A 12,654-nucleotide genomic window follows, 5' to 3' on the forward strand; every position below is an offset into this window, starting at 1 on the left:
AAGTGGCATTGATTGAGTTTTTGGGAATTGTCACTTAAAAAAAACTCTTTAAAACAGAGGATAATGACCATTAAGGGACACCAGTGTCTGTAACTCAACACATTAACACATTTATTCTAAACAATGGCCAACAAAACGAAACTATTAAATAATTCAATAAATCAAACAAACACAATTTCCAAAGCAAACAGTTACTATGAGTGTAGGCGTGTGTGAGTGGGTGCAAGAAAGAGAATTCAGGAGAGTTTACATGTACCTGAGAGTGAGGTACTGGCTTGCAGGGGTGCAGAGGAAGTCACAAGAAGGAATTGGGCAGGTCAGAAGATCAAAATGATCACCTGGCAGAGCATCAACTTAAAACATTGACTCCAGCACAACTTGACTGCAGAGCACTTCGGCAGGTCAGCAGGTGTAACACATGCCACTCCACATTAACTCAAGTAGCCCAGTTGCTAATGCCTTTATGAACAACACTTCTTTTGTGCTGAGCACTTTAATTAGGCTTTTCCACTGCACGGTACAACTCGACTCTGCTCCCTTTTTGGAGATTTTCCACTGTAGATAGTACCTGGTACCTGGTTCCTTAAAGTAGCAGGACTCATCATAGCAATATCTTACCTTTGCCAGCATTTTCAGAAAACCAGCATCTTTTTGCAGTAGAGAGAGAGCTCGCACACTCAAGGTTGCCAGATTGTGTGACTAAAGTGTCACCCTGGCTGAATATAAAACTATACAAGTGTCGAGATCTGATTGGGGGATTTCACTTATAGAAATCTGGCAACCTCACATGTCAAAACTGATCTAAAGGGGTCTGTAAGAGGGGATGTGGTTTTTACAAGAGGAATATTTTTAGGTATTTCTGCGGAATGGCATCCCCTCGCTGTTTTTGATTCAGTTTCTGTTAATGATAATAACACTGTTTAAGAGATAATTCAGGTGTCTGGATCACAGTAGTGGAGTGATGAACTCAAAATCGGGTGGCAAGGTCAGAAACCGCACCATGCAAACTGTGTTCAGCACAGATATTGAGGCCACGTTTGTCCCGTTGCCTGATCTAATCAATTCCTTTATTAAATCAGGCGTTAAACCATTTTGTATAAACCATAGTTTGTATAAAAACATCCACACACATGCTTACCAAAACCAGACTGCATGTGCAATCCCTGCTGCCCCTGTCTCTTTACTAACGAGCTGTGACAGGTGAAATACGGACAGAGATTTGCACACACAAACGCAGAAGTACTCACAAGTCTGGTCTCCCCATCTCTGTTCCAGCCTCGTCCATTCTGCACATATTTATTTTGACTCTGTCGCTTCTTCTGCCCTCCATCTGCAAACTTGCACAGCAAGGGCTCTGACGGAGCTGCAGAGAGAGAGAGAGAGAGAGATATGAACACTGCATGATATTGACTCCTCTCTTTACCAATCAAGTCAAGTCAGCTTTTATCATCACTCAACACATGGCTGTACACAGGCGATCAAATTTGCATTTCTCTACTGGTCTTGGTGCTAGTATTACAAAAGACAATTTTCAATTTCAATGTATTAATTTTTATTGCATCTGTGTAAGTGGGTGGTGACGGAGGCATCTCCTTTTGTGTTCCTCATTAGTTCCTCATTGGTATGATATCCATTAACGCTGCATAATTGATTGAATTAAGATTAAAATCGCAAAATGGCCTTTAAAGGATGCACTTCTGTATTTGGCACTTCAGTCAGCACGATTATAAAATTATAAATTAAAAAAAATACAATTATTAAAATATTAAATTTTAACGCATTCACTTTCATTGCATCTGTGAAAGTGGATGGTGACTGAGGCATCTTCGTTTGTGTTCCTCATGAGGGTGAGTAAACGTCAGATTTTTTTGGCTGAACTATCCCTTTAAGAGTAAGATCTCTGAGGCTTCTCCATCTCTATCCACTTTCCCACAAAGCTCAGAGTAGGCATCTAATTTGGAAGCCGTCTTCATACAGTATAATCCCCTTTTCTTCATTTCTGACATGGTCAGTGGAGACTATTTCAGTCTAATAATCCAATTAAAATGCTTAGAGAGGCCAAACCAGGCCTTGATTCCACTCAAAGACTCCCACAGAAAGAATAAGCACGGCTTTCAACTTGCACCACAAATACTACAAGTTTATTACAATGGTTTTAACTGGTTTATTGGTAAAATTTAGTGTAAAGTTATCCGTTCAAAAGCTGTTGAATACTGTCAGCCTAATAGTTTTTATGCCAAATAAATCAACCTGGTCCTATAAAATCATGTTACTATTAGGGATGCACTGATGTATCATTTTGCCGATATTAATCAGCCAATTATAGACCAAATTAAAAACCATTAGCAAATCGGTTATTAGCATGAAAATGGCAATATAAAAAAAACAATGGTCTATTTATAATTCATTTGTAACACAATTTGGAGTTTAAATGCACAATCAAGAAATAATAAAAGCCACAATATGTAGAAGTGTTGGCACTCCTAAGAACATGCAATACAACTTTTTTAACTTTCTCGTTTTCACGTTAATGAGGAAAAAAAACGGCATAAACGGACATCTTCATGGCCTTGTGCGGTTACTAAACTATAAAAGGCTGCATTGCTGCATTCAGTGCTGTGTGAGCAAACGGCGCCCTCTAGCGGTCTGGACAGCATTATCCATTGTACCACTATAATACAGAATTTAAAAGGGTGTTTTGTTCCTCTGGTTAAATTGTTTGATTTTTCCATGATGTGGTTTGACATTTGTGTGGAATAAATGGAACATATGGGGTTGATAATAAATTTGTAATGTTCAATTACATACTGTACATACATGTAAAATGTGAGATCTGTTGTTTTGAACTGCAAAAACAAAATAACCTTTTTATATGAATCAAATTTATTATTTTTTTTTTTACTTTTGTATCTTTTAATATGGTTCTCTTAAAGAATTTTGGCCTGTCATGTGTTAAACAGATCCAATCCATGTTCAATGGCAATTATTCATTATTTAAAAAGCTTTTGCATCTCTTTGTACATTTTAAAAGCTTAATTTCAAAAGTAAAACAGATGACAAAATAAGATAAGTGTCACAATATATGTATCATTATCGGCCTATAATAAAAAAAAATAAATAAAAATAAAATTGGTATCATACCGGCCAAAAATGTTCATATGTGCATCCCTATACCTAGATTTCAACAAAATGATTCTCATTGAATGTATCGCAACAGTTATAATGAACATTAGAGGTACCAACAACAATTACTTTTATTCACTCTCACACAAATCGCAATTAAAACAGCAGATTATCGATTCATAAACACTTACTTTCGCCCTGTTCCTCACACAATACCACCTTATGATATCAAAACAGTTTTAATATGGCCTGTCCTGAAGAGTAAAATGACACTAATTGCATTTTTCATCTCACATTTGCTTTTTCTGAATCTATCGGTTAGGTTTAGGTTCAAGGTTTATGGTAGGGAGGTCGTTTTTTTTTTTTTTCATTTAAAATCCGAATGAGCATTAACCTTAAAAATCTCACCTGTTTTGGAGAACATATAATGGTGCTGCAAGCGATTTTCTCCTGGAAAGGTTTGCAAGACATTCTCCTAATCCCTTTAAGATATTACTGATATAAGTGTCATGAGATATCTCACTGGTCTCTGTGACAGCTCTAGACTTTGTAAACAGCAAACAAATATGTGTCTGCTGACCGTGGACATTGATGCTTTTCACCTGTCAATCATTTTGCTCACTCATAGTATTAGCAGCTTAATGCCATTTTTATGCCATCTTGCTCATAAGTTGTCAGTTGAGGGCGCTATTTTTTAAACAACCGTTTCTGCCCAATGTCGGTCTCAATAAAGCTCATTTAGTGTCTTTGGAGTTCAGGGTTTTGGGACGAGGGGGCGTGGCTAATTCAACGTCTCTTGGAAGTTGAATGGCTGAAATCGCTTACAGCACAGTGGACATTTGTCTTCGGGACTACCGCGATACGTGTAAGGAACCACGTGAAATCATTTTCCGAAATTGTCGTCACAGTCATGTAATTTTCAGGAGATCAGGTTGAATAAAGAGTGCTCTTATTATGAAAATGTATATCATCTTTTGCATTACAAAAACGCAACATCTGCTAAATAACTCCACTGCAGTTAGCTACTTTTTGTTAGAAGTTTAGTGTTGGTAACTTGTTTTAAAAAGGGTAGCTTGAATGTAGTTTAACTATTTTAAATTATGAACAGCTTGTATGGCTGAATGGTTCCGCTACATGCCCAAGAGATTGTTTCCATAGACTCGAGGCTGAGAAGAATCATTACCAGTGAAAGAATGTGTGTGCTCTAACAGAGGGCAGTGTTGTGTCTTTATACCCAAACGAATAGTTAAAATAGACATCACACGCACGCACGCACACACACGCTTACCCATGACTCCGGCTGGTGTTTTCAGAAATTTGCCATTGAAGTGTGAGATGACGGCTTCACATTTCTCTTTCGACTCCATCCTAGAGAATACAATATGGATTATGTATTGCAGGTTAGTATTATTAAAAAGTTTAATTCACAGTCTCAGAATAAAACTGCTAATATGTGTCATTTTTCAATGCTGGGAAAAATGTTAAACTCGCATAAACATTCTTTATTGAATATTAATAATATATTTGCAATGATTTTGCTGGCCGTCTAAAATTCATAACATTGTAAATATTCAATATCATGATCCTTCATTGTCTCACGAGTATGAGAGCACTTAGACAGCAATGTTTTTATAGTGTCTTCAGTCTTCTCGTTAGAGTGTGGACAGTGAAAACGGAGAGAAATTAAAATGATGGCGTATTCTTTTGTCATGTGTCAGTCATGTGGTCTATTCAACACTAAACAATCAAGATGGCGGCCTGTGTTGTAGCGGCGTTGTGCCGGCTTTTCACTTTGATAGCCTTGTTAAAGACAAACACAAAGCAACACGAGGATATTTGCGTTCCAGAACACACATTGATGTTTCACATGCACAGTAAGGGGATTCAAGAGATTTCAGTGTGAACAAGCAACTTTTGGAAAATACTTGAAAACGTGAAAATGAATCCCAGCTGCCTCCACGTCTGAGACCGTCAACCCGTGCATCTTATCACCTGGCTTGTTGAGTGCGTTGCCACGGAGACATGGCGGGTGTGGAGGCTTCACGCCATCCATCGCGGCATCCACGCTCAACTCACCACACACCCCACCGAGAACGAACCACATTATAGCGACCACGAGGAGGTTACTCCATGTGACTCTACCCTCCCTAGCAACTGGGCCAATTTGGTTGCTTAGGAGACCTGGATGGAATCACTCCGCACGCCCTGGATTCGAACTATAGCCAGCGTCTTTGCCACTAAGCTACCCAGGCCCCCCGAAAACGTCATTTTCAAATGTATCCAGATTAATATTGACGTAGCCTAAGGCAACGCCCTCAACATTTGAAATCACTCTCTAGTGCTGCATACTTTGGAAATCAATGACGTTAGGAAACGTAAAAGAAAGTCTACTTTTTACATTTAACCAAAAACTAATTAATGTGGCCTATGTTTCCAACATACCTGTGCTTTACTATGCAGTCTCTATATGCAAGTTAATAAACTTAAATCAATATTTCAACAGCAATTTTTTAAATGGCGTCTTTGATTTATATTTCCAAGAATCTGTTCAAAGTGTTTTACTTAATTAAAACTCAACCATCACTTACAGCTCAACCAAATCAATCTAAGGCCAGGTCAACTCCACTATGTTTTTGATCAATTACATTATGTTAATATCGCTACGTTTTGGCATTTCGTCCGCACTGAGACTGTGTTTTTGTCCAGTTGTCTTCGCATTGCAGTGTGACAGGGAAAACATAGATATTCAAAATGATGATGTATTGTTTTGTCATGTGATCCATTTAACCCAAAAGATGGCGGCAGCGATGTTGTTGCGCATTTATCGTTGTTATTCCGATAAATGTTACTTTGTTTCCAAACCATTGGTAAACGTTAAGTCTAACAGTGCAATCGCTTGAATTATTTTGTTTCCAAACCAGTGTATTGTCTGACACAAAGACCCTGGCAAGGCCTCACCTTGCAAATCCGACCCCTCGGCTGGCCCCGTTGGCATCACGCAGGACACGCGTGGAGACGACCTGTCCGAAGGGCTTCAGCATACTCTCTAACTCCTGTTCATCCATCGACAGTGGCAAGTTAGAGATGTAAAGATTAGTGGGGTCCTGTTCCTGTTGCTGTAGAGAGTGAGAGAGAGAGAGACAGAGAGAGAGAGAGAGAGAGAGAGAGAGAGAGACAGACTGTTATACTAGAACTGAATTAAAACACATACACATCAAGCATGAATTTATAGAGATATTTCGCAACATAAGCCGATTTTCATTCCAGTTGCCTGCCAAAATGGACTCGTCCGTCTTTTTACTTATAAAAAGCACTCCGTTATTTGGTAAACTATATGTATCCTTTTGAGGAGGGACTACTTCAAGTTGGACACACTTCTGCTTATTGACGTGAACACTGCAAGTGGAGTTTGCTCAGTTTAATCCTTTCCTTTCTGGCATCCTTTGGGGAGTTTCATACAAACGTTCCCAGGCTTACCGGAGTTACGTGGTCATGACATTGATATGGATGATATGACTTAAACCCTTTTGTATTGGAAAATATTCCCCAACAACCCCATAATATAAACTCTGATTTTGACAGAATACAAGATTAAGGTTTTTCACTATTTTTAACTCTTAAACGGGTCAAACATACAGTAACAGTAGGGTTAAACATGCATAATGTTTACATTTTGTGGCTATACTTTTAAACAGTCCAGATATCTGTCCCTGTGTACCTCCATTGTAGGTTTATAACTAGTATTTAACTCTGAAAAATAGTTTAAAGACGAATATTTACTGTCGTTAACAGGTGTTATGGGAAATAGAAGGTGCTAATAATCATACCCGATTTACACACCTGTAAAGACACTCAAATCTTATCATTCAGGTATTTACATACACTTTATCAGTTAATAGCTGAAACACATGGGCGGCAAAAATCACTGGCCTTCCACATCTGTCTATCTGCTATTAAGAGAAACGCCCCAAAACCTACTGAGCTGCTTTACTGTCTACTGCCTAAATAGTGGGCATCATAACCCAAATTGACCCTCTTAAGTGGCTGATTTTAAGTGGCAACACAAATAGCGCATGGGAGACTCAACACAAAATGTATTCCAATAGATTTGCTGTTAGCATGTTGCTAAGCTAATAACGCAATATGGAGCATTCACATCATGTCGGAATTACAGTAATTATAAGATCCATGCACAACTCGCCACACACCCCATTGAGAGGGAGAACCACTAATCGCGACCACGAGGAGGTTACCCCATGTGACTCTACCCTCCCTAGCAACCGGGCCAATTTGGTTGCTTAGGACACCTGGCTGTAGTCACTCAGCACGCCCTGGATTCAAACTCTTGACTCCAGGGGTGGTAGTCAGCGACAATACTCGCAGTGATACTCAGACCCCCTAAAATAGTGCCTTTTAACTATTTGCTAATACTTTATTTTTCAATGACATTCAAATATATCTTGCTTCATTTATGCCACAAAGCATAATGGAAATGGCTTCTCTGTGCAGGAAACAAGCAATGACATAGCGCCCATAATGCCAACACTGAGTATGCAATGCATTTCAGAACACGCATCCCCAGAAATCGAGGTTGCATAGCTAAATTAGCATTGACGTACTTGTGTGGACCATGTTACTGGTCTTAAAATGCTGTCTACTTAGGCAGCTCACTAGGTTGCGTAACAAATCTTTCTAAAGAAATATCTATCTACCGCTTTCAAAGTCAGGGTCAACACATCTTTGTAGGCAGATCTGTTAAGGATAGTAATGAAGTCAAAGCATTAATGTACATTCACAGTGCAGGAATGTAAAACACATAAAGAGGTTAAAGTGAAAATGTGTCTCCCTGTCTCGATTCTCTTGCTAATAAACAGTCAGCATTAATATTAATAAGCTGCTGATATGCATGCAGCTCTCGGCCACCCCATCCAAACACTTACTGATTTCCTGCCATAGTTTCCCTTCCGTCAGCAGAAACACAAAGAGAGAGAGAGAGAGAGAGAGAGAGAGAGAGAGAGAGAGAGAGAGAGAGAGAGAGAGAGAGAGAGAGGTTTCCCCAGGGACAAAACGTCCGCTATATTAATATTCATTAACATCCTACTGTGTTAAATCTCCACCCGAAAGAGACGGAGGAAAAATGAGCAGAACAAAGAGACGACAGTGGAGAGGCGGATCGGATTACTAAAGTAATATGCTGACAGAAAAATTCAGCATAGCACTATTAGTGAACAAAGGCAGAGGCCTGACTCGAAGCTGAATTACCCAGAGAAGGGCGTTCCATCACGGGCGACGCACAGAAGAGGAAACTAGCAGGTGGAGTTCATAAAAGAGCCATCAGAGTCATTCCTGTTACACAGTACATTTTCACGGCACACTCATACTTGCCTTAATACCTCTCTCTTTCCTAGCGTTCTGTCCCGCGTAGGTGCAGGGTATGCTTCTCATAAATGCCTTAATATACTAGTATCAAAATGTCAAAAGATGGTTCATATAATATCTAAATAAACTTCAAGTTGACACCCTCATGTAAGAAACATCAGCTCTTCATTTCCATAGTGTTAATATCACGCCATTGTTTAAATAATAAAGTTATAATTAATAAAGTTTAAGCGTCTTAGCTTGATCGGAGCATATTTAAGAAAAGTCTGGTAAACCCATTTTTACAAATGCCTCCTTAAATTATAACTAGGGCTAGGCAAACATATCATTTTTTAAATTATACTCTCAAAATAAACTCAAAAGTCAAAACAAATTTTGCATCCGTTAAAATGCAAAACATAAAACATCATGCTAACACATGCTAACATCGCCTAGCGAAGTGCTAAAACTTGCTAAAAGCGTGCTAGTATCATGCTAATACATGCTAGCATCGCCTAGCGAAGTGCTAAAACATGCTAAAAATGTGTCAGCATCATGTTAACACATGCTAGCATCGCCTAGTGAAGTGCTAAAACATGCTAAAAACGAGCTAGCATTATGCTAACAAATGCTACCATCACCTAGTGAAGTGTTAAAACATTTTAAAAACATGCTAACATCATGCTAACAAATGCTAGCATTGCCTAGCGAAGTGCTAAAACATGCTAACACATGCTAGCATCACCTAGTGAAGTGCTAATTCAATCTAAAGCATGCTAACACATGCTAGCATTGCCTAGCGAAGTACTAAACATGATAAAAATGTGCTAGCATCATGCTAACACATTTTAGCATCACCTAGTGAAAGGCTAAAACATTCTAAAAACATGCTAGCATCATGCTAACACAAACGTAACACCTACATACAATTATGAAAAACACATGCTAGCAACATTCTATGACCATTATTTTAATGCTTAGCAACAAGTTAGAAAATGCTATTCCACGAGTTTTGCCACGGCAAGCACCACTCACATTTTCTTCAGGAAATGTACCCATCTAGCTGATTCAAAAAACTATGGCATGTTTTGATCATTTGTGCACGTGTTTTGAGTGCATTGCTTGATGTGACTGCCCAACGAAAGGTCCGATTGGCACAAAATTCTTTGTGCGAAGTCCTTGACATTCGGAAGTGTTTAACCCTTTGCTGGTCTTTAAATAATTTGAAATAATTGCACTTATTCTATGGCATCTCCTGGCTGCATTTAATAAAACAAGGTACAATTGCTCCAATCCTTCAAATAAAATTCTTCCCCCAAGCAAGGAGGTCATTCAGCTGCTCCCTCAAGATAACGCGCATGACGTAGTGAATGGAAACGTGCAACGATCTGCATTTGCTTTAGTCAAATTTTTAGAAATGCACTTTAAAAACGCTAAACATTTAGATGGAAACCCAGCTAGTGATTGAGTTTTATGGTGGCGAAGAAGTCCAGCGCAGAGAGAGAAGGTACCCTTTTAGCACGTGTACTACAAATCAATGCAAATATAAAAGATGTAATTTGATGAAAATGTCCTTTAAAATAAGTCAACATTTCATCATGCCATTTTCATTTCCTTATAGTCAGCTTTACTCTGACTGAAATGGCATATCATTTAAATCAATGAAAATAATCTAGCTGATGAATATGTGCAAAATGACAAAAACGTGTCAGATTGTAACAGACCAAACTTTAATCAAGTTTTCAAATATTTAGAAAAAATGCAGAAACATATTCTCAACTCAAACATGTATCAAACATATAAAAGACAGGCCACATAAAAATAATAGCACATAATGAATGTACTGAAGTATTAGCTACTCTAGAAGTTAGATTTTTCATGCTTTAGAGACCAATTGATTTTTCATAGATATTGCATTAAATGTAGCGTAATTTTTACGTAAACAGCGTATTCACAACGCAAGTTACGCATATAATGACTAGCGCAAAACTTAGTTCAAGTTCACTTGTTCATTTGCATCGTTGTCTGTGCAGATGTAAGATGTAATATTACATGCATGTTGTGGATATAGTGATTCATCTCTACAAATAAATAGGATGCACTTGGGTGAGGTCATTAAAGGTGCTTTAAGCTATTTATTTTTTCATGGAAAGGTATGCAAACAATGTCACAATCCTTGAAAGATATGAATGAAATAAATATCTCACAGTCTCTCTGACAGCTCTGGACTTTGTTAACAGCAACCAAAAATGTGTCTCGGGTCAATGATGCGTTCTGCCGGTCAATAATTTAGCGCATTCTCGTAGTACTGCAGTTGCAGCGAAAATTTTGAAGCTTAAAGCCACTTTTATGCCATGCAGCTAATAACAGTTGTCAGTTGAGGGCGCTATTTTACTGACAACCTCCGTCTCAAAGTCATTTGGTGTCTTTGTAGTGTGGGGCATTGGAACCAGGGGGCGTGGCTAATCCAACAGCTAAAATCGCCTTTAAAAGTACCTTTAACCCATTTTTAATGCTGTTGTTCGGCAAGTTCAACTCAAGCAGCCCGACGTCCTGGATAATTATATTAGATGGATAATATGTAATATCTTGCATATGTTTCTTCTTCTGTTCATATCTTGCACTATTAATATATTGCAAAAATATTTTTTTTCTTGATGAAATCGTTTAATTATCGCCATTGCGTCTCGTATTCATCATCGTTGACTAAATTCGTCAACTAACGTTATCCTCAGTGATTTCGTTTATGACATTAACACTGGCTATAACAAAAAATATTATATTCCCTCACTCTCCTAATATATTAAAGCATATTTAATAGAACTATATAAACAATAGGTCAATATTTCAGTGTAAAAAACAAAAGTTAATACAGTTAGAGTTACTATACCAAATTCATGGTGAGTGTTTTTAAGAATAATGATGTGTAATAATCGAACGTGTCACTAGGGCTGGGCGATAAAACGATATACATCACGATAAAGAAAATCCACGATAAGCTTTTGAGGAATTTTCGATATTTACTGCGTGTCACTAAAACACAAGCAGTTCGGCTTTCTCAGGCTGCGTTTCCACTGGGGCGGACAAAATCCGCTCAAAGGCGTTCACAGCGCTAGGAGAGAGCTCGCTCCGCACCGCTGCCAATCCTACGATCCAGCTTTCGAGCATGACGCTCGGCTTTCATAGGAATGAATTGAAAACGCTCTCAGCTTCGCTCACAACACGCCAGTGGTGACGTAGGGTCAGACTGGATGAACTTGCTAAAGCTAGCTGCCTTGCTAACGATTATGCTACGTCAGACACCGGATTGATTCAATCCGCACCGCAAGACTTCATGACAACGGTTGCGTCCTCATTGTCTCTAGTGAAGAGTGCGACAGAACAACAGTGATGTGGACAACAGCTCTGATCTTTCTGCACTGTAATCTTGAATATTGTTCTCTAGCACCAAACATGCATCATTTCTGCCCTGTCTTCTTAACCTGTCGATTTCTCTCCCTATTATAGTCTCCTCGTGTTTGCCGTCCAGTGCCAGTTCATCTTGTTTCCAGTCGGTCTTGCTTGTGTGTTCAGTCTTCCCTGTCGGTCCAGTTTTCCCCACCTGGTTCCTGTTTCGGTGCGGTCGGTTTCCCCCTTCCCCAGCCTGGATTACTCTTTTTTTCCCCCCATTCGGGGTAGTTTGTTTATTTTTGCCTCCCGTGAGAGTTTTACGATGGATTTTTGTGTTTAATTTTTGTATTTAATAAACCTTTATTTTTCACTCTGCGTTTGGGTCCTGAGCCTCTCAATATGTGGCAGAAAGGTCTTTTAAATAATGTCTGTGCATTAATTTCAGTGTCTTTTGTTCATCTCATTAATGCGGTTTAGAATGTCAGGATCATTTAATACGGTTCCAAACTATTTTGTTCACCGAAACATTGAGCCCGTTTACATGCACACCAATACGCGATAATTCCCCAAAATTTGCTTATTTTTAAAAAATCAGACAAAGCAAGAAAACGAGATTTGTTTTTTTTTTTTACCAAGAGATTTGAAATAATCAATTTATTCTTTTGCTTTTGACATCAAACCATTAAAAGGCAAAATTCTACCCGTGTCGATCAGTTTATTCGTAAGGCGTTTATGACCTTACACGGATAAAGGAAAGCCGTTTAATGAGTTTACATGACCGCG

General features: G+C 38.6%; 1 protein-coding gene across 2 annotated transcripts in view; it reads right to left on the reverse strand.

The window, feature by feature from the left end:
- The window catches only part of LOC127654743 (RNA-binding motif, single-stranded-interacting protein 1-like), a 93,510-nt gene that overhangs the window by 18,973 nt on the left and 61,883 nt on the right, over positions 1–12,654 (reverse strand). For both annotated transcript variants that reach the window (XM_052142073.1, XM_052142074.1), the window contains exons 5-7: positions 6,082–6,239; positions 4,412–4,491; positions 1,248–1,363 (exon numbers count right to left, since the gene is read on the reverse strand). In XM_052142073.1, coding sequence (XP_051998033.1) covers positions 1,248–1,363; positions 4,412–4,491; positions 6,082–6,239 — 354 coding nt within the window. The remainder of the gene's footprint in view (positions 1–1,247; positions 1,364–4,411; positions 4,492–6,081; positions 6,240–12,654) is intronic.

This window comes from Xyrauchen texanus, chromosome 14 (genome assembly GCF_025860055.1).
Source record: "Xyrauchen texanus isolate HMW12.3.18 chromosome 14, RBS_HiC_50CHRs, whole genome shotgun sequence".
Classification (NCBI taxonomy): domain Eukaryota; kingdom Metazoa; phylum Chordata; class Actinopteri; order Cypriniformes; family Catostomidae; genus Xyrauchen; species Xyrauchen texanus.